The 23330-nt window shown below is 43.3% G+C and overlaps 1 protein-coding gene across 1 annotated transcript in view; it reads right to left on the bottom strand.

Moving 5' to 3' along the window:
- The window catches only part of LOC124777801 (sialin-like), a 135210-nt gene extending 122245 nt beyond the window's left edge, over positions 1 to 12965 (bottom strand). The window contains exons 1-2 of the mRNA XM_047253317.1: positions 12902 to 12965; positions 2471 to 2701 (exon numbers count right to left, since the gene is read on the bottom strand). Of these exons, the coding sequence (XP_047109273.1) occupies positions 2471 to 2701; positions 12902 to 12928 (258 nt within the window). The 5' untranslated portion in view covers positions 12929 to 12965. The remainder of the gene's footprint in view (positions 1 to 2470; positions 2702 to 12901) is intronic.
- Positions 12966 to 23330: the final 10365 nt, after the last annotated feature.

The following is a 23330-nucleotide window of genomic DNA, read 5'->3' as shown; positions in this document are numbered from 1 at the left end:
GGATCTCAGCCTTTGGTTTGCTCTACCCACAACATTATCTATATGATCGTTCCAACTTAGGTTATTTGTAATTGCAATCCCTAAGTATTTAGTTGAAATTACAGCCTTAAGATTTGTGTGACTTATCGCATAATCGAAATTTAGAGGATTTTTTTAGTACTCATGTGAATAACTTTACACTTTTCTTTATTCAGAGTCAATTGTCACTTTTCGCACCACACAGGTATATTATCTAAATCATTTTGAAATTCATTTTAGTCATATGATAACTTTACAAGACGGTAAATGACAGCATCATGTGCAAGTAATCTAAGAGGGCTACTCAGATTGCCTCCTATGTCGTTAATATAGATCAGGAACAATAGAGGGCCTATAACACTTCCTTGAGGAACGCCGGATATTACTTCTGTTTTACCCGATGACTTTCCGTCTATTACTACGAACTGTGACCTCTCTGACAAGAAATCGCGAATCCAGTCGCACAACTGGGGCGATATTCCATAGGCACACAGTTTGGTTTGAAGACTCTTATGAGGAACGGTGTCGAAAGCCTTCTGAAAATCTAAAAATATGGAGTCAATTTGAGTTCCCCTGTCGATAGCACTCATTACTTTATGAGTATAAAGAGCTAGTTGTGTTCCGCAAGAACGATAGTTTCTGATTCCGTGCTGACTATGTGTCAGTAAATCGTTTTCTTCGAGGTACTTCATTATGTTCGAATACAGTATATGTTCCAAAACCCTATTGCAAATCGACGTTAGTGAAATGGGTCTGTAATTCAGTCGATTACTCCTATTTCCCTTTTGGGGTACTGCTGTGAATTGAGCAAATTTCCAGTTTTTAGGTACGGAACTGTGTGAGCGAGCGGTTGTATATAATTGCTAAATATGGAGCTATTCAATCTGCATACTCTGAAAGGAACCTGACTGGTACACCATCTGGACCGGAAGCCTTGACTTTATTAACATATGCCTATCAACACGAGTACGCGACATATCCAAGTCCTTCACAGTGATCACTGACGCTGTTCATGCCCATTATAAGAGATCTGATCAAATAATTCCGGAACATTCGGTTGGCGTCCCTGCACACACTGTGTGTAATGCGTAACTGCCGAAAGTTTCATTGTTGTATGTCTGTTATTTATTGTTCAATGCTGGATTGAGTAGGACGTTGTGTCGCACAGTTTGCGAATTTCGAGGTGACAGAGTTAGAGGAGCAAAGCGTCTGCATTAAATTTTGCGTAAAACTCAAGCAAACCCTTACAGGGACACGCCAAATGATGCATGGAGCCTACGGTGATGAGTGCTTGAGCCGTACTCGGTGTTACAAATGCGTCAGACGACACGTTTTAAAAATGGCCGAGCAGAAGTTAAGGATGACCCTCGTTCAGGACGCCCTTTGACGTCTATCGACGGCGCTCATGTCAGGAACCTCAACTAAATTGTGCGTGCCAATGGAAGACTAACTGTCTGAGAGATTGCAGAAGAATTTAAAGTTGGATCATGTCACGAAATCCTGACACAGCATCTTGGAATGCATCCTGTTGCCGCCATGTTCATCCCACTGCTTATGAGTGAAGACCAAAAGGACCTCCGCCAAGCAATTTGTGAAGAGCATTTGAATCGCGCAAATTAGAACGGGATGACCCCTTAAAACAATCATAACTGGTGAAGAGAGGATGTCTACGGGTATGATGTTGAGAACACGGTTCAATTTTCACAGTGGGTCGGAAAGGTTCCCCAAGACCAAAAACGGCTCGTCAGGTGAGGTGAAATGTCAAAGCCATGCTGATAGTTTTCTTTGACTTTAAAGGATTACTTCGTCAGCAATTCGTGCCACAGGGACAAACTCTTAATCGGTGGGGCTATTGGGACGTGTTGCGACGCGTGCGAGAAAATTTGAGAAGGAAACGGCCTCAAATGTTGCGAGACAATTTATAGCTCTTACATGACGATAACTCACCCGCACATTCATCCCTCTTGAAGCGTGACTATTGCAGAAAAAACGAAAGCACTGTGCTGCCTCTCCTCCGTGCTCTCCAGATCTGACCCCTGCGGACTTTTTTTTTTATTTCTAAGGGTGAAAACCCCGTTGAAAAGACGAGGATTTGCAACGACATACGAGATAAAAGAAAAATTCGCAGACGGCGCTTCTCGAGGTTCAGCAAGAGCCGTACCAAGACTGCTTCCGGAGGTGGAAACGGCGTTGGGAGCGGCGTGTCAACTGTGGAGGAGAGTATTTCGAAGGAGACAATGCACGTTATGTAAAATGTAAGCGTGGAAAAATTTTGGGGACGAAGTTCCGGAATTTTTTGAACAGACCTCGTACATCCTAAGAGGCCTGGTAACAACAGCTTCAAACATTGAATTCCAACCGTGTCCTCTGGGTGATTCACTTTTTTTATCGTGTTGTGTAGGTATGTGTGCTCTCTCCGTAACTATACGTGACAGCTCTGAGTAGGACTTACAATAGAGACCCCTTGAAGAACTCTAAGGGCCACTAAGAGCCTGTAGTCGGTATGCGCGAACAGCGGCACCAGCAGCGTCGTCACGCAGCAGAAGAGGTTGGAGTAGCCGAACACCCTCTTGGTGCCGTAGTACTGCGCCAGCGTCCCGCCGGGCAGCTGCCCCGCCCAGTACAGCCAGAAGGCGCCGCCAATCACCATGTTCTGCTGGTGTTCGTCCCAGTCAAACCTGTTCTGGAATACAGCGATAACACATACAATTATCCCTCACCCTGGTAAAAACCGCACAAAAAATATTTTGTAACCTATATACACTACTGGCCATTAAAATTGCTACACCAAGAAGAAATGCAGATGATAAACGGATTTTCATTGGACAAATATATTATACTAGAACTGACATGTGATTACATTTTCACGCAATTTGGGTGCATAGATCCTGAGAAATCAGTACCCAGAACAACCACCTCTTGCCGTAATAACGGCCTTGATACGCCTGGGCATTGAGTCAAACAGAGCTTGGATGGCGTGCACAGGTACAGCTATCCATGCAGCTTCAACACGATACCACAGTTCATCAAGAGTAGTGACTGGCGTATTGTGACGAGCCAGTTGCTCTGCCACCATTGACCAGACTTTTCAATTGGTGAGAGATTTGGAGAATGTGCTGGCCGTGGCAGCAGTCGAACATTTTCTGTATCTAGAAAGGCCCGTACAGGACCTGCAACATGCGGTCGTGCTTTATCCTGCTGAAATGTAGGGTTTCGCAGGGATCGAATGAAGGGTAGAACCACGGGTCGTAACACATCTGAAATTTAACGTCCACTGTTCAAAGTGCCGTCAGTGCGAGCAAGAGGTGACCGAGACGTGTAACCAATGGCACCACATACCATCACGCCGGGTGATACGCCAGTATGGCGATGACGAATACACGCTTCCAGTGTGCGTTCACCGCGATGTCGCCAAACACGGATGCGAACATCATGATGCTGTAAACAGAACCTGGATTCATCCGAAAAAATGACGTTTTGCCATTCGTGCACACAGGTTTGTCGTTGAGTACACCATCGCAGGCGCTCCTGTCTGTGATGCAGGATCAAGGATAATGGCAGCCATGGTCTCCGAGCTGATAGTCCATGCTGCTGCAAACGTCGTCGAACTGTGCGTGCAGATGGTTGTTGTCTTGCAAACGTCCCCATCTGTTGACTCAGGGATCGAGACGTGGCTGCACGATCCGCTACAGCCATGCGGATAAGATGCCTGTCATCTCGACTGCTAGTGATACGAGACCGTTGGAATCCAGCACGGCGTTCCGTATTACCCTCCTGAACCCACCGATTCCATATTCTGCTAACAGTCACTGGATCTCGACCAACGCGAGCAGCAATGTTGCGATACGATAAACCCCAATCGCGATCGGCTACAATCCGACCAATATCAAAGTCACAAACCTGATGGTACGCATTTCTCCTCCTTACACGAGGCACCACAACAACGTTTCACCAGGCAACGCCGGTCAACTGCTGTTTGTGTATGAGAAATCGGTTGGAAACTTTCCTCATGTCAGCACGTTGTAGGTGTCGCTAATGGCGCCAACCTTGTGTGAACGCTCTGAAAAGCTAATCATTTGCATATCACAGCATCATCTTCCTGTCGGTTAAATTTCGCGTCTGTAGCACTCATCTTCGTGGTTTAGCAATTTTAATGGCCAGTAGTGTAAAATCAGTAGAAAAACAGTCTAAATCGGGATGGTTATTTTATTAAAATGACCGGTTTTGGTCTCGTCTTAGGCCATCTTCAGGACAACACCGTCAGCTGAAGATGCTGTTCTGAGGATGGCCTAAGACGAAGCCGAAACCGGTCATTTTAATAAAACAACCATCGCGATCTTGACCGTTTTTCACTGATCATAAACAGCGTACCCTCTGTAACGACAAACGTGGTTCAAAACAATGAATTATTCTCAAATTATTCGCCATTTTATCCAGTACAGAGTGTTTATAAACTGTCTTATCACTTCTGACTGAACGGTAAAAATTTTGCCTTTTTTGCGGGTAATAGTAGAGAATGAACACGTAGAAGAACGTACAGGTGTTGTTGACCAACTGCGTAGAATGTTGTATGAGGAGGCGCGGAACGATTTCACGCGTAAATTTCGCAAAGCAACTCCTCACAGACAGGTCTTTAAGAACATGACCAACAAATTCAAGCGATAATTCATTTAGAGAGATCCGCTTCAGTTGTATTAATTATGTATTCAAAACACGACCAAATGGGCCTACTGTTTAGACGCCACGAAACCATAGCCACAAACCTCACGCACTGTCAAGTGTCTATCACATTAATTGAAATGACTGCCAATGCCTTTGTGTTGGAGAAGCAGCTCTTACTTTCGCAATTCGATTCAAAGAACACCAGGACTTAAGTAATTCGAGATCTGCGTTAAGTGATCACCTACAAACACACAACAATTCTATCACTGATCATATGTAATAACTTAAGTATTCTCCATCTACGGCTAGAAGGTCCTGTCCATAACTTATTGGAAGAAATTTAAATTTTACGAACTTTTACCAGAATCCACTATATACACTAAATGATCAAGATACGTTGAAACAAGAGCTTGTTTTGAGTAGCTATAAGCCACTTAAATAATATATCACGGGTTAAAGCCTATTTCTCTAGACTCCTATTCTTTTATTAGTTGTTTCGTCTTAATCAACTTTCCACATTGGAATTACTTCGTCCAATAAAGGGCGCTCAGCCCCTTAATGTTAATTTGACATTTCGCTACTAGCATCGCTGTACCCATATTTTAAATATTTATGGTGGTCTTTATATTTATATATTTTAATACAGTAAAGAGTTAAAGAAACTGATACACTTGCCTAATATCGTGTAGGGCCACCACGAGCATGCAGAAGTGCCTCAGCAGGACGTGGTATGGACTTGACTAATGTGTGAAGCAGTGCTGGAGAGAATTGGCCCCATGAATCCTGCAGGGCTGTCCATAAATCAGTAAGAGTACGAAGGGGTGAAGATCTCTTCTGAATAGCATGTTACAAGGCATCCCAGATATGCTTAATGATGTTCATATCTGGGGAGTTTGGTGGCCAGCTGAAGTGTTTAAACTCAGAAGAGTGTTCATGCAGCCATTCTGTAGCAATTTTGAACGCATGGAGTGTCGCAGTGTCCTGCTGGAATTGCCCAAGTCCGTCGGAATGCACAATGGCAATGAATGGATGCACGTGATCACACAGGATGCTTACGTACGTGTCGTATGTCAAAGTCGTATCTACGCGTATCAGGGATCCCATATCACTCCAACGCATAAGCCCCAAACCATTACAGAGCCTCCACAAGCTTGAACGGTCCCGTGCTGACGTGCTGGGTCGATGGATTCATGAGTTTGTCTCCACACACGTACACGTCCGTCTGTTCGATACAATTTGAAACGAGACTCGTCCGACCAGGCAACGTGTGGCCAGTCACCCAGAGTTCAATATCGATGTTGAAGGGCCCAGGCCTGCAGTCATCAAGGATACACGAGTTGGCCTTCGGTTTCGAAAGCCCATATCAATAATGTTTCGTCGAATGGTTCGCATGCTGACACTTGTTGGCCCAGGATTGAAACCTGCAACAGTTTGCAGTCACGTTGAGCGATTCTCTTCAGTGGTCGTTGGTCCTGTTCTTGCAGGATCTTTTTCCGTCCGTTTATGTCGGAGATTTGATGTTTTCCGGATTCCTGATATTCACAATACACTCGTGAAACGATCGTACTGGAAAATCCCCACTTCATCGCTACCGCGGAGTTGCTGTGTCCCATTGCTCGTGCGCCGACTATAACACCACGTTTAAACTCACTTAAATCTTGACAACTTGCCATTGAAGCAGCGGTAACCGATCTACAAATCTAACAACTGCACCACACACTTGTAGTCTTATATAGGCGTTGCCAACCGTAGCGCCGTATTCTGCCTGTTTACGTATCTCTGTATTTGAATACGCATTCATATACCAGTTTCTTTGGCGCTTCAGTGCATATTTAATTTTACATAACTTGAACCGACATTTCTTGTAGTTACCCTCTTACCATTACCTTTTATCAGGGCTTTTACTATCTAATCCTCTGTTCAGTCATTTGTCCTAGCATCATTACCTGTTGCCTGTTATGAGTCGAGTCGTATTTTTACAAGTCCATGAGGTTCAGGAATATGTTTCCTCATTCATTTAGTTGTCACGCCTCTTAGCCATGTCCCGTATCATTATTGCTTTGTGTTCTGTAGAACGCTCAGCCTGATCATTTTCGCTTGCTATTTCGCTGCTTACATTACTACACTGACATTTTAGATTTGTGGTGTTTTCTAAACATTTTATTTTTCATCACTCGACCATATAATGCATCACAAGTGTGACGATTTACTCAGCATGATCTATTACCATTAATTTCTATCACTGTTGTTACTGTTTCTATTCCTTTTTCATGCATTTTGCCCATGTACTATTGTGTAGTTGCCCAAAATGTCACAGGTTGTAACATGTTTGGGCGTTATTTACCCTAACGGCATACCACAGCGTTTATATTATATTACACTTTAAACTGAAATACTGGAAGCGTTTGGACTAGCCAGTCCAGATTTTCTTTTTATCTTCATTAATAACAACAGTTTTCTTGATTATATCTTTGACGCCTGCGTCACACCACGCCTTCAGACCTCGGGCCTGGCACTCCACTTAGTCGTGGTTGGCGTTCGTACTGTGCGGCTGCCCGACGGCGCAAAAGTGTCGCTACAGTGTTTGTTCTCGGTACTGTTTCCTTGGATCCACCCGCTCAGACGTTACATTTTTAGGCCCGTGTGGTTATTAAGCCCTCTCATTATTTATGGTTTCGCCAAGATGCAGTGATTTTAATCCCTTGCACTGACTGACCCGACCGGTGTTTTGTGTTGCCAAATAGAATAAAAATGGCTCTGAGCACTATGGGATTTAACATCTGTGCTCATCAGTCCCCTAGAACTTAGAACTACTTAAACCTAACTAACCTAAGCACGTCACACACATCCATGCCCGAGGCAGGATTCGAACCTGCGACCATAGCGGACACGCGGTTCCAGACTGAAGCGCCTAGAACCGGACGACCACACCGGCAGGCCAAATAGAATAAGTGAATCGCCTTGTTTCCGTATTCAACTCTCCATGTTTTTACAGATATGTTGCGTTATATTTCTTTCCTCCTCTCCTTCGTATGCTACTGTTTCATACAACTGAAGACGGGATTTTAAAATTCCGAAACAGGTCGTGGTTTAAATAAATAACTAATACGAAGGACTTTTGAAAACTCCGTGGAAAAATACTTACGAGTTTGGGGTAAACCTTTTTTATTTTTCGACATAGTCTCCTATTAGACTTACACACTTCGTCCAACACTGTTCTAATTTGTTGATCCCTTCCGAATAATAGGAATCGTGCAAGTCTGCAAAATAGCTATTAGTTGCTGCAATCACCTCCTCGTTTGAATAAAATCTTTGTCCCGCCAGCCATTTCTTCAAATTGGGGAACAAATAGTAGTCCGCGGAAGTGAAGTCTGGAGAATAGGGGGGATGTGAAAAGAGTTGGAATCCTATTTCCATTAATTTTGCGACCACAACTGCTGAGGTGTGTGCTGATGCATTGTCGTGATGGAAAAGGACTTTTTTGCTGTCCAATCGCCGGCGTAATTTTTTTGCAGCTCGGTTTTCAAACGGTCCAATAACGATGAATAATATGCACCTGTAATAGTTCTACCCTTTTCCAGGTAGTCGATGAGGATTATCCATTGCGAATCCCAAAAGACAGTCGCCATAACCTTTCCCGCCGAAGAAATGGTCTTCTACTTTTTTGGTGCGGATTCTCCCGTGGTAACCTATTATTTAGATTGTTGTTTGGTCTCAGGAGTATAGTAATGTATCCATGTTTCATCCACAGTGACGAAACGACGCTTCGAGTCCTGGAAATTTTTCCTGAACAGCTGCAAACAATCCTTGCAACACTTCACAAGATTCCGGTTTTGGTCAAGCGTGAGCAATCGCGGAACCCATCTTGCGGCTAGCTTTCTCATGTCCAAATGTTTATGCAAAATATTATGTACCCGTTCATTCGATATGCACACAGCACTAGCAATATCACGCACCTTATCCCTTCTGTCATCCATCACCATATCATGGATTTTATCAATGATTTCTGGAGTCGTAACCTCCACAGGGCGTCCAGAACGTTCAGCATCACTTGTGCCCATATGGCCACTCCGAAAATTTTGAAACCACTTGTAAACTGTTCTAATCGAAGGTGCAGAGTCATCGTAATAAAGCTTCTCTTTAGTCTCCTGAGGCGTTTTGCCTTTCATAATGTTTAATCACCACGCGAAATTCTATTTCGTCCAATTTTTGACAATCACACGACTTCCTTGATTCACACGAATGCCAAACACAAAGAAATAGACCAATATGGCTAAAACTTGGAAACTTGATGTGCGTTCTTTCCAAAGATTCTACTAACTAAACATGGGCTCGATACTCGCCGGTGGTGCCATCTCTCGGACTTTGCACGGACTTTTGAAACGCCCCTCGAACACCTGAAGCAGATCTTTCTAAATTAATTGTCATGCCTCTCAGTTACGGACTTCCTGCATACCAAATCTTGTGCAAAAGCAAGCGAACTGGTTGTGTCACTGACGATCAGAATTCAGGCAAGCCAGCTGTTTTGGATGGCATGAAATATATAGGCATTTTTGAATATAAGCAACCGTCAACTGTATAATGGAATGACAATGAAAATTTGTTTGGGATCGGGACTCGTACCCGTATTTCCCGCTTATTACGAACTGTCGCCTTACCATTTGGCTTCCTGAACATGACTCACGACCAGACCCAGGTTTCCATATATCGTCAACCACGTGTCTACAACCTGCACTTGTATATCTATTATGTATATTCTCGTACAGGGGAGACATTTTACTTGAAAATTGCTTGCCCGGTGTCGGCGAATAAATTCAATATTGCAGTGCCCACATTATTTCGAATTACGATGCAATACATTCATGGGAGGTCTGTTCAAAAAATTCCGGAATTTTGTCTATACAAATTTTACTGCGTTTGTATTTATTTATTGCGCATAGACTCCTTCGAAATACTCTCCTCCACAACTGAAACATCGCTCCCAACGCCGTTTCCACTTCCGGGATCATTCTTGGTACACCTCTTGCTGGAACCATCTGCGAATTTCCTTTTATCTCGTCTATCGTCGCAAATCTTCGTCCTTTCAACACGGTTTTCAACTTTCGATATAAGAGGACCTCAGGGGCCATGTCTGGAGAGTACGGAGAATGATTCATCACAATGATTTCATTTCTTGTGCAATAGCTACGCACCAACATGGACGAATGTACTGGTACGTTATCGTGATACAAGAGCCATGAATTGTCTCGCCACATACCAGACCGTTTCCTTCTCACATTTTCTCGCAGGCGTCGCAATACGTCCCGATAGTACCACTGATTAACAGTTTTTCCCTGTGACGCGAATTCGTCCGCCCCTGGCCGCTGAGTGGTCAGCGCGACAGAATGTTAATCCTAAGAGCCCGGGTTTGATTCCCGGCTGGGTCGGAGATTTTCTCCGCTCATGGACTGGGTGTTGTGTTGTCCTAATCATCATCATTTCATACCCATTGACGCCCAAGTCGCCGAAGTGGCGTCAAATCGAAAGACTTGCACCCGGCGAATGGTCTACCCGATGGGAGGCTCTAGTCACACGTCATTTATTTTATGATGAACTAATCCTTCAAAGTGAAGAAAACTATCACCATGACTTTGGCATTTGACCTGATATGATGAGTTTTTTTTTTTTTTTTTTTTTTTTTTTTGTTTCGATGAATCTTTCTCTCAGTATCACAACCATAGATCCATGTCACATCACCAGTTTTCTCTTAAGGAACATCTCATTCTCCTTTGCGCGATCCAAAATCTCTTCACTGTTTGCTAGGTGAAGGTCTTTCTGGTCCTGACTCATGAGCTGTGGAACGAACTTGGTGACAATACGATGCATTCCACCATGCTGTGTCAGGATTTCGTGACATGGCCCCAACTGAAATGTTACATTCTTCTGCAGTCTCTCGGACAGTCTAATTTCGATAGGAACGCACAGTTTCGTTGGCATTACTAACATGAGCGTCGTCCATGGGCGTCCTCCACGAGGGCCATCTTAACTTCCGTCCGGCCATTTTCAAACCATGTGAATCATTCGTAACACTGAGTATGGCTTAAGCACTGATCACTGTACGCTTCCTGCAACATCTGTTGTGCCACTGTGAATTTTTTTGTCTTTTTTTTAGTTTCATGGAAAGTTACAGCAGCGAACAATAACTAGCAGACATACAACAATAAAACTTCCGGCAATTAAACGTTAAACACAAGCGTGTACAGAGATCCCAACCCGCATTTCGCTCCAACGCAACATTGGGGCGAAATTACGAATGTTCCGTAATTTTTTTGAACTGATCTCGTACATGACCGCAGATGCATTACATCGTAATCCGGAATAACACAGGCACTGCAATATTGTGTTGTGGGTGAAACTGTGGAAGTGATTTAGAGAGCGATTACCCGCAGCTCCTCAGCTTCAACCAAAAGACTAAGCAGGTAATTTGGCTTCGCACTCAGGTCTGTGTAGAACACATTGTGATTCAAATTGAAAAAAACGTGACTACCACATTCAGATTGTCCAAAAGCTCGAAAACGAGGTCTATGCCGCCATACAAGCTATGTGCTATGACTTACTGGGTGCAGTTAGAGATGCAAATTTGAACTATCACACCCTATTGAGCAGCGACGCAGCATTTCACGTTGTGAACGTGTGAACAGAGATTACTGTAGGATCTGGGCAGATCAACAGCCGAATTCATTAAAAGACTGGAGACAGGATAGGCAAGATAGGAACTACGAGATCAAAAGTGTATGGGCCTTTCATGCTTGCTGAGAAAACAGCAACTGGTAGCACATTTCTCGGCCTACCGGAAAAGTTTTTTGAAGCAATAGTTGATTCAGGATGAAATTTTGAATACTGTCGTCTACCTACAAGATGAAGCGCCTCCGTATTCTGCCATAATTGTCCGGTACTACCCGAATGCCATTTACCCAGGAGATGGTTTGGCTGAGTATCACCAACACTTTTGGCTCCCCGCTTGCCCGATTCGACCCCAGTGGACTTTTTCGTGAGAGGATTTATCAAGTCCGATGTTTGTCATGTGAAAATCAATAATCTTCATCAGCTGACAATTTACAGCTGTGGAACAAATGACACCAGTTGCGTTAGGAAGGGTGTTTCGGGGTGCACAAGAACGTTCGGTCTTGTACTTACATTTGCAGGTTCGCGATATTGAAATGCACTTAATTTGCAGCCAGAAATGTCTCAACGTATATTCATGTTGTTTATAGTCCATAATAGAGTGTTTAAGTGGAAATTTTTTCGTGCTCATCGGTACCTGGGCCAAGTGCAATAACCAGTTCCCACTCAGAATTCTCAGTGCAGCCCCTTTTGATACACAAAAATAATGTATACTTAATAAAAATGCTAAGCATTAATAGACAAATGTGTGTTAATGTTAATTTTTTGTTTCATAGTCGCCACGACTGTACCACCATTTGGAACCTTTATTCGATTCAGACTATCTCTGTACTGTAAAATCAGTTTGCACTTTCTCGTCACCACTGAAGGTTGATCAGATAGTTTGTATCCTTATTGGATCTGGGTTATTACCTACGAATGATATTGTGTGTTCCTGGTGAGTGGTTTATTCCAATGTGTAAATACATCTTACGGTATTACCATAATGTTCCTTCACTGATATCAGTTTATGAACGTCTGTAGCCTTTGAAGCTGTCGAAGTCCCAAACGCGGAATGCTTAATATGTGAATGAATACTAAGGTCAAGACATATAGAAGTTTCTGAATGCAATCAATGGCTGCTCCATATCATAGTGCATTTATGCAATTTATAGCTGATCCTACAAGGGTTCCAGTTTTACCGACAAAGATACGCAATTCTAAAAACTGAAGAGAACTGAATCCATCCTAGCTCATTATGGTAATAGGCTAGATCTTGGTTTCCGTTCAGCAGAAGGCTATTCGCATTCCTCAGTGAATAATTATGAGTTGTAATAGTAGGGACCTAGAAAAGATGTTCTCCCTGATAGAGGTACACTAACGATAATTAAAGCTCTCCACATCCATCTCCCCCCCCCTCCCCCTTTTCCTCTTCCAGCAATCTGGAGCAAACGAGTAATCTACTAACGTGAAAGAAATGCTTGCTGCCAACATCCCGTCAGCATAGTAAATGTGGGTGTCTTCCACTCACAATCGTTCCGTACAATGGGTAAATAATACTTGCTGAACCTATTCTTACCTCCGTAGACACATTGTAGCCACGCATAGTAATGTTGCTATTGAGGGTGTAGTTTCCGCTCAGAGAGAACTCATCGTCAATACATTCGCTGGCGACTGCGGTTTCGTCTGATGCTGTCGTCATCTGGACCATGGCGACGATGGCGATGTTGATGTTCGCTCGTATCATGTAGTTTACTCCACAGCCAACGAAAATAAGCGACCATAGTATTGCTCTCTTCGTCACACGGTCTGCAAAGAAAACACTAAGGCACTTAATTTAAAAAATGCAGGGTGATTCCAAAAGAATACCACAACTTTAAAAATGTGTATTTAATGAAAGAAACATAATATAACCTTCTGTTATACATCATTACAAAGAGTATTTAAAAAGGTTTTTTTTTTTTCACTCAAAAACAAGTTCAGAGATGTTCAATATGGCCCCCTCCAGACACTCGAGCAATATCAACCCGATACTCCAACTCGTTCCACACTCTCTGTAGCATATCAGGCGTAACAGTTTGGATAGCTGCTGTTATTTCTCGTTTCAAATCATCAATGGTGGCTGGGAGAGGTGGCCGAAAAAGCATATCCTTAACATACCCCCATAAGAAAAAATCGCAGGGGGGAAGATCAGGGCTTCTTGGAAGCCAGTGATGAAGTGCTCTGTCACGGGCTGCCTGGCGGCCGATCCATCGCCTCGGGTAGTCTCTCCATACAGTCGACTCTCCATACAGTTGACTGTGGAATTTGCAGCTCTCTGCTAGCTCTGCGAGTCGATTTTCCTGGGCTGCGAACAAATGCTTGCTGGATGCGTGCTACATTTTCATCACTCGTTCTCGGCCGTCCAGAACTTTTCCCTTTGCACAAACACCCATTCTCTGTAAACTGTTTATACCAACGTTTAATACACCACCTATCAGGAGGTTTAACACCATACTTCGTTCGAAATGCACGCTGAACAACTGTCGTCGATTCACTTCTGCCGTACTCAATAACACCAAAAGCTTTCTGTTGAGCGGTCGCCATCTTAGCATCAACTGACGCTGACGCCTAGTCAACAGCGCCTCAAGCGAATAAATGTACAACTAAATGAAACTTTATAGTTCCCTTAATTCGCCGACAGATAGTGCTTAGCTCTGCCTTTTGTTGTTGCAGAATTTTAAATTCCTAAAGTTGTGGTATTCTTTTTGAATCACCCTGTATATATGATTTTCTTTCTGTTTCTACATGTATACTCCGCATACCTGTGGGAAGTGGATAGCAGAGGATACTTCCCATTGCACAACATATTAAGATTTCTGTCTGAGTCAGCCATCATCAATACCATGAGGATGCATCAGCCAATGGAGACCACCGCATTAAAGAAACATATGGTGTACCCACAGTACATATGGTGTGTAATTGAAAAATTGTCATGGTGATCTTTCCATTGGCAAAAGAGTCTGGATAAGTCTCCCATTCTTTTTTCTAAAAGGGGACTGCCAAGGTGGTGGCGACCATGAGAAAGAGATTGAATAAGCAACGAAGGAATATCATTATATGAGTCGGACCATGGAACGTCAGAAGTTAAAACGTAGTAGGAAACCTAGAAGATATGATAACGGAAATTCTAAGGCTGAATTTAGATAGACTGGGGTCAGTGAAGTGAAATGGAAAGATAAGGATATCTGATCAGATGAATGTAAGGTAATGTCAACATAGCAAAAATGATATGACGCATGTACGATTCGTGGTGAGTTGGAATGTAGGACAGGGAGTGAGTTGTAGTGAACAGTTCAGTAACAGGGTTTTTCTCGTCAGAATCGACAGCAAACAAACTCCGACAATAACAGTTCTGCTAATAGTGCTTAGTCGCTGAGTTTCATCTCCACTGTTGAATATTTTGAGGGACGCTTTGAGAGTCAGACACAATTAATAACTTCCTTCCCCAAGATATTAATTGTGTCTGACTCTCAAAGCGTCTTCCCAAACATTCAACAGTGGAGATGCAACAAAACAACTAACCTTTACATCTTGGATGTGATTTTGGAATATATTCGCAGCACACGGATAGGGCGGACAATCCATTTGGTGTGGATGCTTTCCCACGCAGGTATCCTCCATAAAGAGAAAGCTGATGCATTAGCCAAGCAAGCGACATCTTTAGGCACTGTCCTGGATCTGAAAATACCTTACACAGACTACTTGCGTGAGGTCACGGGTCACACAAACCAACAATGGCAAGAAATGTGGAACGTATCCAAACGAACGGCGGTTATTACGCGGTACTCCAACCTCGGATTCTTCCACAGCCGTGGTTCATGAGGAGACATTAGGACCGATCCACGATTTCTACTACCATACGACTTCGCGTCAACCACGTCTCTTTTCCTCAACATTTACGTTGGATCAACGTTTACGCTTCTCCGGCGAGTGATCCTGAGTCAGAAGCTGATGTCAACCACATCTACTTTATCTGTCCCAAATTTGACTGCAAACGATTGGACTTTCTGAAGACATTGCTGATTATGGAATATCACCTTCCTAAATAAGCTACTTCTCTTTTGTTTACCAAAGAAATTCGGCTTTAAAGTGATTGTTAAGTTCCTTAAGTGTACTGGGCACAGTCTGTAGGTTTCAATAGCAAAAATAATCTATAGTGGACAAAGTTGTGACGGTATGAGATTTCTCTACCTGTAAATTTGAATTTCTGTATTCTCTTATTCAATTCAATGTGCATTGTACTTATGTGGTATTGATGACCAAATCGAGTTGCTGTTCGAAGGCCAAGTAAATAAAAAATTTTACATGTCGACGTCACAAGCAGAAGGTGAAGGGATAGGAAACAAGACAAGGACATCGAACGGGTGATTCAGTATGTAAAGTGGGATGAAAATCTAATAATAATGGAGGATTAGAACGTGGCTGTAGGAGAAGGAATAGCAGAAAAGCTTACGGAAGAATATGGGCCTGGTAGGAGGAATGAGATAGGAGAGACTCTCACTGATTTCTGCAACAAATTTCAGCTAACAGTAGCGAATACTATATTCAAGAACCATAAGAAGAGAAGATATACGGGGAAAATGTACGGATACACGGGAAGGCTTCAGCTGAATTACACCAAGGTCAGATTGAGGTTCCGAAATAAGATATTGGATAATAAGGCGTAACTAGGAGCAGATAGAGACTCGGCTCAAAATTTAGTAAAGATGAAGAGAAGACAGAAGTTTACGAAAATCGCATGGAAGCATCAGTTTCGAAGGCAGGGGGATATTGGTGTACTGAAGTATGACGAGATGCGTTTGAAGTTCATTAAAGTTGTGGATACTACGATTAGAAATATCACAGTATGCGCTCAGTGGAGTGGAAATATGTAGAAAACAATCCCAGATGTTGGAAAGACAAACTTAATTACTAGGAAAGTAACTGCGAAGAAACCTTGGGTAGCAAAAGAAATGCTTCACTTAATCGACGAAAGAAGTAAGGACAAAGATGTTCAGGGAATAGGAATAGACCCACAGCAATGCATAACACTTATTAATAAAATAAGTAGGAAGTGGAGGGAAGCCAGTGGAAATGGCTGCAGGGAAAATGTGACGAAATCGAAAAAGAAATGATCGTCGGATGGAATGAGTCAGCGAAAAACCAAGTCAAAACAAACGTCGGTTAAATTAAGAGTAATAGCGGCACCATTAAGAGTGAAAACGCAGAGGAGAGAGTAGATAGGCGACAAAATTATATTGTCCGGATACTTTTAATCACATAGTGTAATGTACTGTCAGCAGCCGCCGTGGCCTTGCTTTAAGGCTGACTTTTTCTTATTCTAAGAATTGCTTCCTATTTATAGTTCCCTTCAAGCTCTGTTCGTATATCTAGTCAGTTAATTCACTTGCTGGCATGGTTACTAACACATCATACACTATCACTAAAGGCCTCCGTTTTCAACGGGTTCACAAGTCATTTCTTTATTTAGCTCCGAAATTTGCTTTCCTCTTCCGTCTTCGTTGCAATCATGAACACACTGTTTGCTGTCTTCAGCTTTTTAAATTCTGATCTTTTCTTTCTTTAATCAGTTATGTTGGATAGAATGAACAGTCCAACGAGAAAATGAAAGAAAGACGAAAGTAATGAGAAGTAGCAGAAATGAGAACAGCGAGAAACTTAACATCGTAATTGGTAATCAGGCTTTAGATGATGTTAAGGAACTCTGCTACCTCGGCAGCAAAATGACCTATGACGGGCTGAGCAAGGAGGACATAAAAAGCACACCAGCACTGGCCAAAAGGGGCATTACTGGCCAAGAAAGGTCGAATAGTATCAAACACATGTCTTAATTTCTGTTAAGACGTCAGGGAATAAGTTCCATCATACTAGAAGGAGCTGTGGAAGGTAAAAACTGTAGAGGACGACAGAGATTGGGACACATCCAGCAAATAATTGAGGAGATAGCTTGGCACAGGAAATAAATTCGTGGCGTGCCACATTAAAACAGTCGGAAAGGCTGACGACGAGGGGGAAAAAAAAAGAAAAAAACTGTAACACCGCGTTTGCACCCCCTGTGTCGCAGTGCAGTTTGCTTTATCCATGTTATCCATGTTTCATACAGCGTGGATGGGATGTCTAGGCCCTGCTGTGGAATCCCTTCGTTTCTTGGTACCCACGCATACGCATAGACGCCACTGTGCTGTCTCCGCCGCCGTAGACGTCACACGCCTCCCTCGCCTGTCCCAGTGGTCGGCGGTGCATGAACTGGTGCTGCTGCTGACTTCGAGTGCCCTCCTCACGGCTGAAACCCTGACGCTGACACTTCGCAGACAGACGAGACGTGAGACGACACGTGCGCCGAGAGCGAATGTTCGTTCGCAGACGAATGCACGAAGATTATTCGCTCCTTCCTTACTATCATGATATCATCAGAACGAATCATATTCACTCACAGCGGTATTGAGAAATTACATGGACTCGATAACCGAACCCGAACGACAGTGGATTCCGTTTTCCACCACAAAACGTAATACAACCGAATTGGACTTTAAGCCACTCCCAACACCGCGGTCATCTTGGCCAGCGTGGGTTCCATCCCTATTTCACTTCCGGTGACCAACTCGTATCTCTAACCCACGTCCTAACCAATCACTTAATAATCGTAAATACTCCATTTTCGTATCCCTTGACTTGGAAAAAGCCTGCATTTTTTCTGAAAGCAAGTTGATTTTATTCAGGATTCCAATAACCATATTATTCCCCATTCTTTTGGCTATAAAATCCTATTATTCAATATAAGCCCCGTTCAATGCGGTAACCTTACGCCACTTTACCGGGAGGACCTGCATCACTCTACTGGTTGACGTCGGGAGCCAACGTCTTGCTACATCAGTAACCTTTCCACCATACACGTACTGTTTCCCGCGGAGGGCATCCTTCAGTAGGCCAAACAAATGGAAGTTCGAAGGTGCGAGATCTGGGCTGTAGGGTGGATGATGAAAAACAGTCCAGTGAAGTTTAGTGAGCTCCTCTGGGGAGCGCAGACTTGTGTGAGGCCTGGGGTTGGGCAAGGAAAAGTTCGTTTCCTTTTCTCTGGCGACAAACAATCTGAAGCCGTTTCCTCAATTTACTGAGGGCAGCACAAATTACTCCCGAGCTGATGGCTGAGGACAACAGACGGAGTAACCGCTTCAGAGTCCCAGAAGACTGTAGCCTTAGCTTTACCGTCTGAGTGTGCCGCTTTGAACTTTCTCTTCGGAAGAGAGGTGGTATGGCGCCACTCCACGTATTGCCGTTTTATGTCCAGTTAGAAGTGATTAACCCATGTTTCATCGCTGTTTAACAAAAAAATTGTCACGATCAGCCTAGAAACACTCAAGCAACTCAGCATAGAGGGTCCTTCGTTGCCCTTTATCGTCTTCTGTTTGGCGGCGAGGAAGCCAGCTGGCACATACTTTTGAGCACCCCAACTGGTTGAGGAGTGTGTCAGCACTACTAACAGAAATGTCCAACTGAGCAGCGAGGTGTTTGATTGTGGTTCGTCTGTCACCTCGAAAGAGTGTGTTCACACGTTCCTTTCCTCATTATACCTCCCCTCCCCCTCCCCTCCCCACCAACCCACCAAATTCAATCCATCCAAAGCAAGTAGTTCCATAATAATCTTAAGCACTGGAAAACCCTTCTCTCTTCTGCCTACTCCTCCTGAATACGAGTACTGGTACCGCACATCAGGTGGTAGTGAAGTGTTAGTTTTAACCTACTCACAACTCATTGGTTTAAATGTCAGAGAACGAATTCCACCATTTTATTTTAAATATAATTTATGAGAAGAAAGTCTTTTTATTTTCATTGAGTCATGAGTCTTCTGACTGGTCTGATGCAACCCGCCACGAATTCCGCTCCTGTGCCAAAGCCTTCATCTCAGAGCAGCACTTGCAACCTACATCCTCAATTATATGCTGGATGTATTCCAATCTCTGTCTTCCTTTACAATTTTTGCTCTCTACCGCTCGCTCTAATACCATGAAAGTCATTCCTTGATGTCTTAACAGATGTCCTATCATCCTGTCTATTCTCTTTGTCAGTGTTTTGCATATACTCTTTTCCTCTCCGATTCTAAGCAGAATCTCCTCGTTCCTTACCTTATCAGTCCACCCAATTTTCAACATTCGTCGGCAGCACCACTTCTCAAATGCTTCGATTCTCTTCTGACCCGGTTTTCCCACAGTACATGTTTCACTACCATACAAAGTTATGCTCCAAACGTACCTTCGCAGAGATTTCTTCCTCAAATTGATAACAGCAGATTTCTCTTGTTCAGGAACGCCCTTTTCACCATTGCTAGTCTGCTTTTGATGTCCTCCTTGCTGCGTCCGTCATTGATTATTTTGCTGCTTAGTTAGTAGAATTCCTTAATTTCATCTACCTTTTGAGCATCAATCCTGATGTTAAGTTTCTCTCTGTTCTTATTTCTGCTACTTCTCATTACTTTCGTCTTTCTTCGTTTTATTTTCAGTTCATTTTCGATATCCATTACACTGATAATACCATTCAGCACACCAAATAATTCTTCTTCACTTTCACTCGGGACAGCAATGTCATCAGTGAATCACATAATTGATATCGTTTCATCTTGAATTTTAATTCCAATCCTGAACCTTTCTTTTATTTCCATCATTGCTACTTCGATGTACAGGTTGAACAGCAGGGGCGAACGAGTACATGCCTGTCTTACACCATTTTTAACCCGAGCACTTCGTTCTTTGTCTTCCACTCTTATTATATCCTCTTGGCTCTTGTAGATATTGCCGCGCGGGGTAGCAGCGTGTTCTCAGGCGTCTTGTCATGGTTCGCGCGGCTCCCCCCTTTCGGAGGTTCGAGTCCTCCCTCGGGCATGGGTGTGTGTGTTGTCCTTAGCGCAAGTTAGTTTAAAGTTAGATTACGTAGCGTGTAAGCTTAGGGACCGATGGCCTCAGCAGTTTGGTCCCATAAGATCTTACCACGTATTTCCAATTTTTTTCTTGTAGGTATTGTGTATTATCCGGCTCTCCCTGTAGCGTACCCCTATTTTTCTCAGAACTTCGAACATCTTGCACCATTTTACATTGTCGGGCGCTTTTTACAAGTCGACAACGTGTCTTGATTTTTCCTCAGTTTTGCTATCATTATCAAGCGCAACGTCAGAATTGCCTCTCTGGTGCCTTTACCTTTCCTAAAGCCAAACTCATCGTCCCCTAACACATCCTCAGTTTTCTTTTCGATTCTTATCTGTATTATTCTTGTCAGCAACTTGGATGCAAGAGCTGTTAAGCAGATTGTGCCCTAATTTTCGCACCTGTCAGCACTTGCAGCCTTCGGAATTGTGTGGGTGATATTTTTCCGAAAGTCAGATGGTATGTCGCCAGATTCATACATTCTACACACCAACGTGAATAGTCATTTTGTGACCACTTCCCCCAATTATTTTAGAAATCTGATGGAATGTTATATAACCTTTCTACCTTATCTGATATGAGGTCCTCCAAAGTATTTTAACTCCTGATACTAATACTGGATCCCCTATCTCTTCTAAATCGACTCCTGTTTCTTCTTCTATCACATCAGCCAAACCTTCCCACTCATAGAGGCCTTCTATGTACTCTTTCCATCTGTTCGCACTCTCCGCGGCATCTAACAATGGAAATCCCGTTGCACTCTTAGTGTTAGCATCCTTGCCTTTAATTTCCCCGTAGGCTGTTTTGACTTTGCTGTATGCTGAGTCAGTCTTACCGACAATCATTTCTTTTTAGATTATTTCACATCTTTTATGCAGCCATTTTCTCTTAGCTTCCCCACTCTTCCTATTTATTTCGTTTCTCACCGACTTGTATTTTTGTTCACCTGAATTCCCCTGAACATTTTTGTATTTCCTTCTTTCATCGATAAATTCTTTGTTCCTATGTTTTTCTTTCCTACTTCTGTGATGGCCCTTTTCAGAGATGTCCATTCCTCTTCAACTGTACTGCCTACTGCGCTATCCCTTATTGCTGTATCTATAGCCTTAGAGAACTTCAAGCGTATCTCGCCATTCCTTAGTACTTCCGTATACCACTTCTTTGAGTGTTGACTCATACTGAATAATGTCTTAAACTTCAGCCTACTTCTCATCACTACTAAATTGTGATCCGTGTAAATCTGTTCCTGGCTACGCCTTACAATCCTGTATCTCATTTCGGAATCTCTGTCTGACCATGATGTAATCTAACGGAAATCTTCTCGTATCACCCGGCCTTTCCCTAGTGTATCTCTTCCTCTTGTGGTTCTTGAACAGAGTATTCACTATTAAACACTGAAATTTGTTGCTCAGTTAGGCTTTCTCCTCTCTCATTCCCTGTCCCAAGTCTATATTCTCATGCAACTTTTTCTTGCACTCCTTCCCCTATAATTGCATTCCAGTCCCCCATGACTATTAGATCTTCATGTCCCTTTACGTACTGTATTACCCCTTCAGTATCTTCATACACTTCCTCTATCTCTTCATCTTCATCTTCAGCTTGCGACGTCGGTATGTATACCTGAACGATGTTTGTCCGTGTTGGTTTGCTGTCGGGTCTGATAAGAACCACCGTATCACTGAATTGTTCACAGTAGCACAGTCTCATTCCTACCTTCGTATCCATAATGAATCCTACTCTGGTTATATCATTTTCTGCTGCTGTTGATATTATCCTATACTCATCTGATTATAAATCCTTGTCTACCTTCCATTTCATTTCACTGACCCCTACTATATCTAGAGTGACCCCTTGCATTTCCCTGTTCAGATTCTCTAACTTCCCTACCTCGTTCAAGATTCTGACATTTCACGCCACGACTGGTAGAACGTTATCCTTTCGTTGATTATTCAATCTTTTTCTCATAATCAGTTCCCCCTTGGCTGTCCCCATCCGGAAATCCGAATTGGGGAGAGTTCCGGAATCATTTGTCAACGGAGAGATCATCACGACAGTTTTCCTATTACAGGCCACATGTTCCATGGAGACACGTTATGTGTCTTTAATGCAGTGGTTTCCATTGCCTCCTGCATCCTCACGACGTTGATCATTGCTGATTCTTCCGCCGTTAGGGGCAATTTCCCACCCCTGGGACAAGAGAGTGCCCTGAACCTCTGTCCACTCCTCCACCTTCTTTGGCAAGGCCGTTGGCAGAATGAGGGTGACTTCTTACGCCGGAAGTCTTCGGCCACCAATGCTGATTATTAATCAAAGTTTAAGCGGTTGCGGGTTTCGAACCTGGGGACGAGGACGTCTTGACTACTGATCAACGACGCTACCCCTAGACCAAGCAAAATATTTTTTGCAGATTCAAAGGACTTTCTACAGTTGCTCTTTTCTTGAAAATGTTTACTCCATCTCTGTTCTTTTACACTCTGTTGGCAAAAGACCGGAACGTGCAGATGCAGAAGGTGTGGGCCAGGATACATGAGGATATGTTCATGTGAAAGAACTTTTGGTTAAATAATGGGAGTTATTTATATTCTATGTCCTGTGTTCTCGTAAACAGAGCACATTATACTTGCGTTCGGAAAGACAAGGGTTCAAACCCGCGGCCGGGCATTCTGATTTCCCTAAATCGCTTAAGGCAAATGCTGGGATGGTTCCTTCTAACGTGGACGACCGCTTTCCTTCTCCGCCCTTCCCTAATCAGAGGTTGTGCTCCGTCTCTAATTGCCTCGTTCTCGACGGGACATCAAACACTAATCTCCTCCCTCGCACACGGAATACTTTTGGGCACACCCGAGTCAGCCTGCGTTTCACCAGTCAGGGTACTCAAACAAAGATGCAGTTTTGGTGTTGGAACTAAAACTGAACAGTAAGGGGAGAGATGAAATGGTCCACGTCACAAACAGCTGAAAGCCGGAGCTAGAGAGAGCCTATCTTCCGGATACATCGTCTTTTGTGTATTTTAAAACATCTGTATATCTTTCGTCCATTTAAATTGTTTGG

This window comes from Schistocerca piceifrons, chromosome 2 (assembly GCF_021461385.2).
Source record: "Schistocerca piceifrons isolate TAMUIC-IGC-003096 chromosome 2, iqSchPice1.1, whole genome shotgun sequence".
NCBI classification, from domain to species: domain Eukaryota; kingdom Metazoa; phylum Arthropoda; class Insecta; order Orthoptera; family Acrididae; genus Schistocerca; species Schistocerca piceifrons.
Note: the sequence above shows the minus strand (reverse complement) of the source record. Positions and strands in the feature narration are given on the sequence as shown.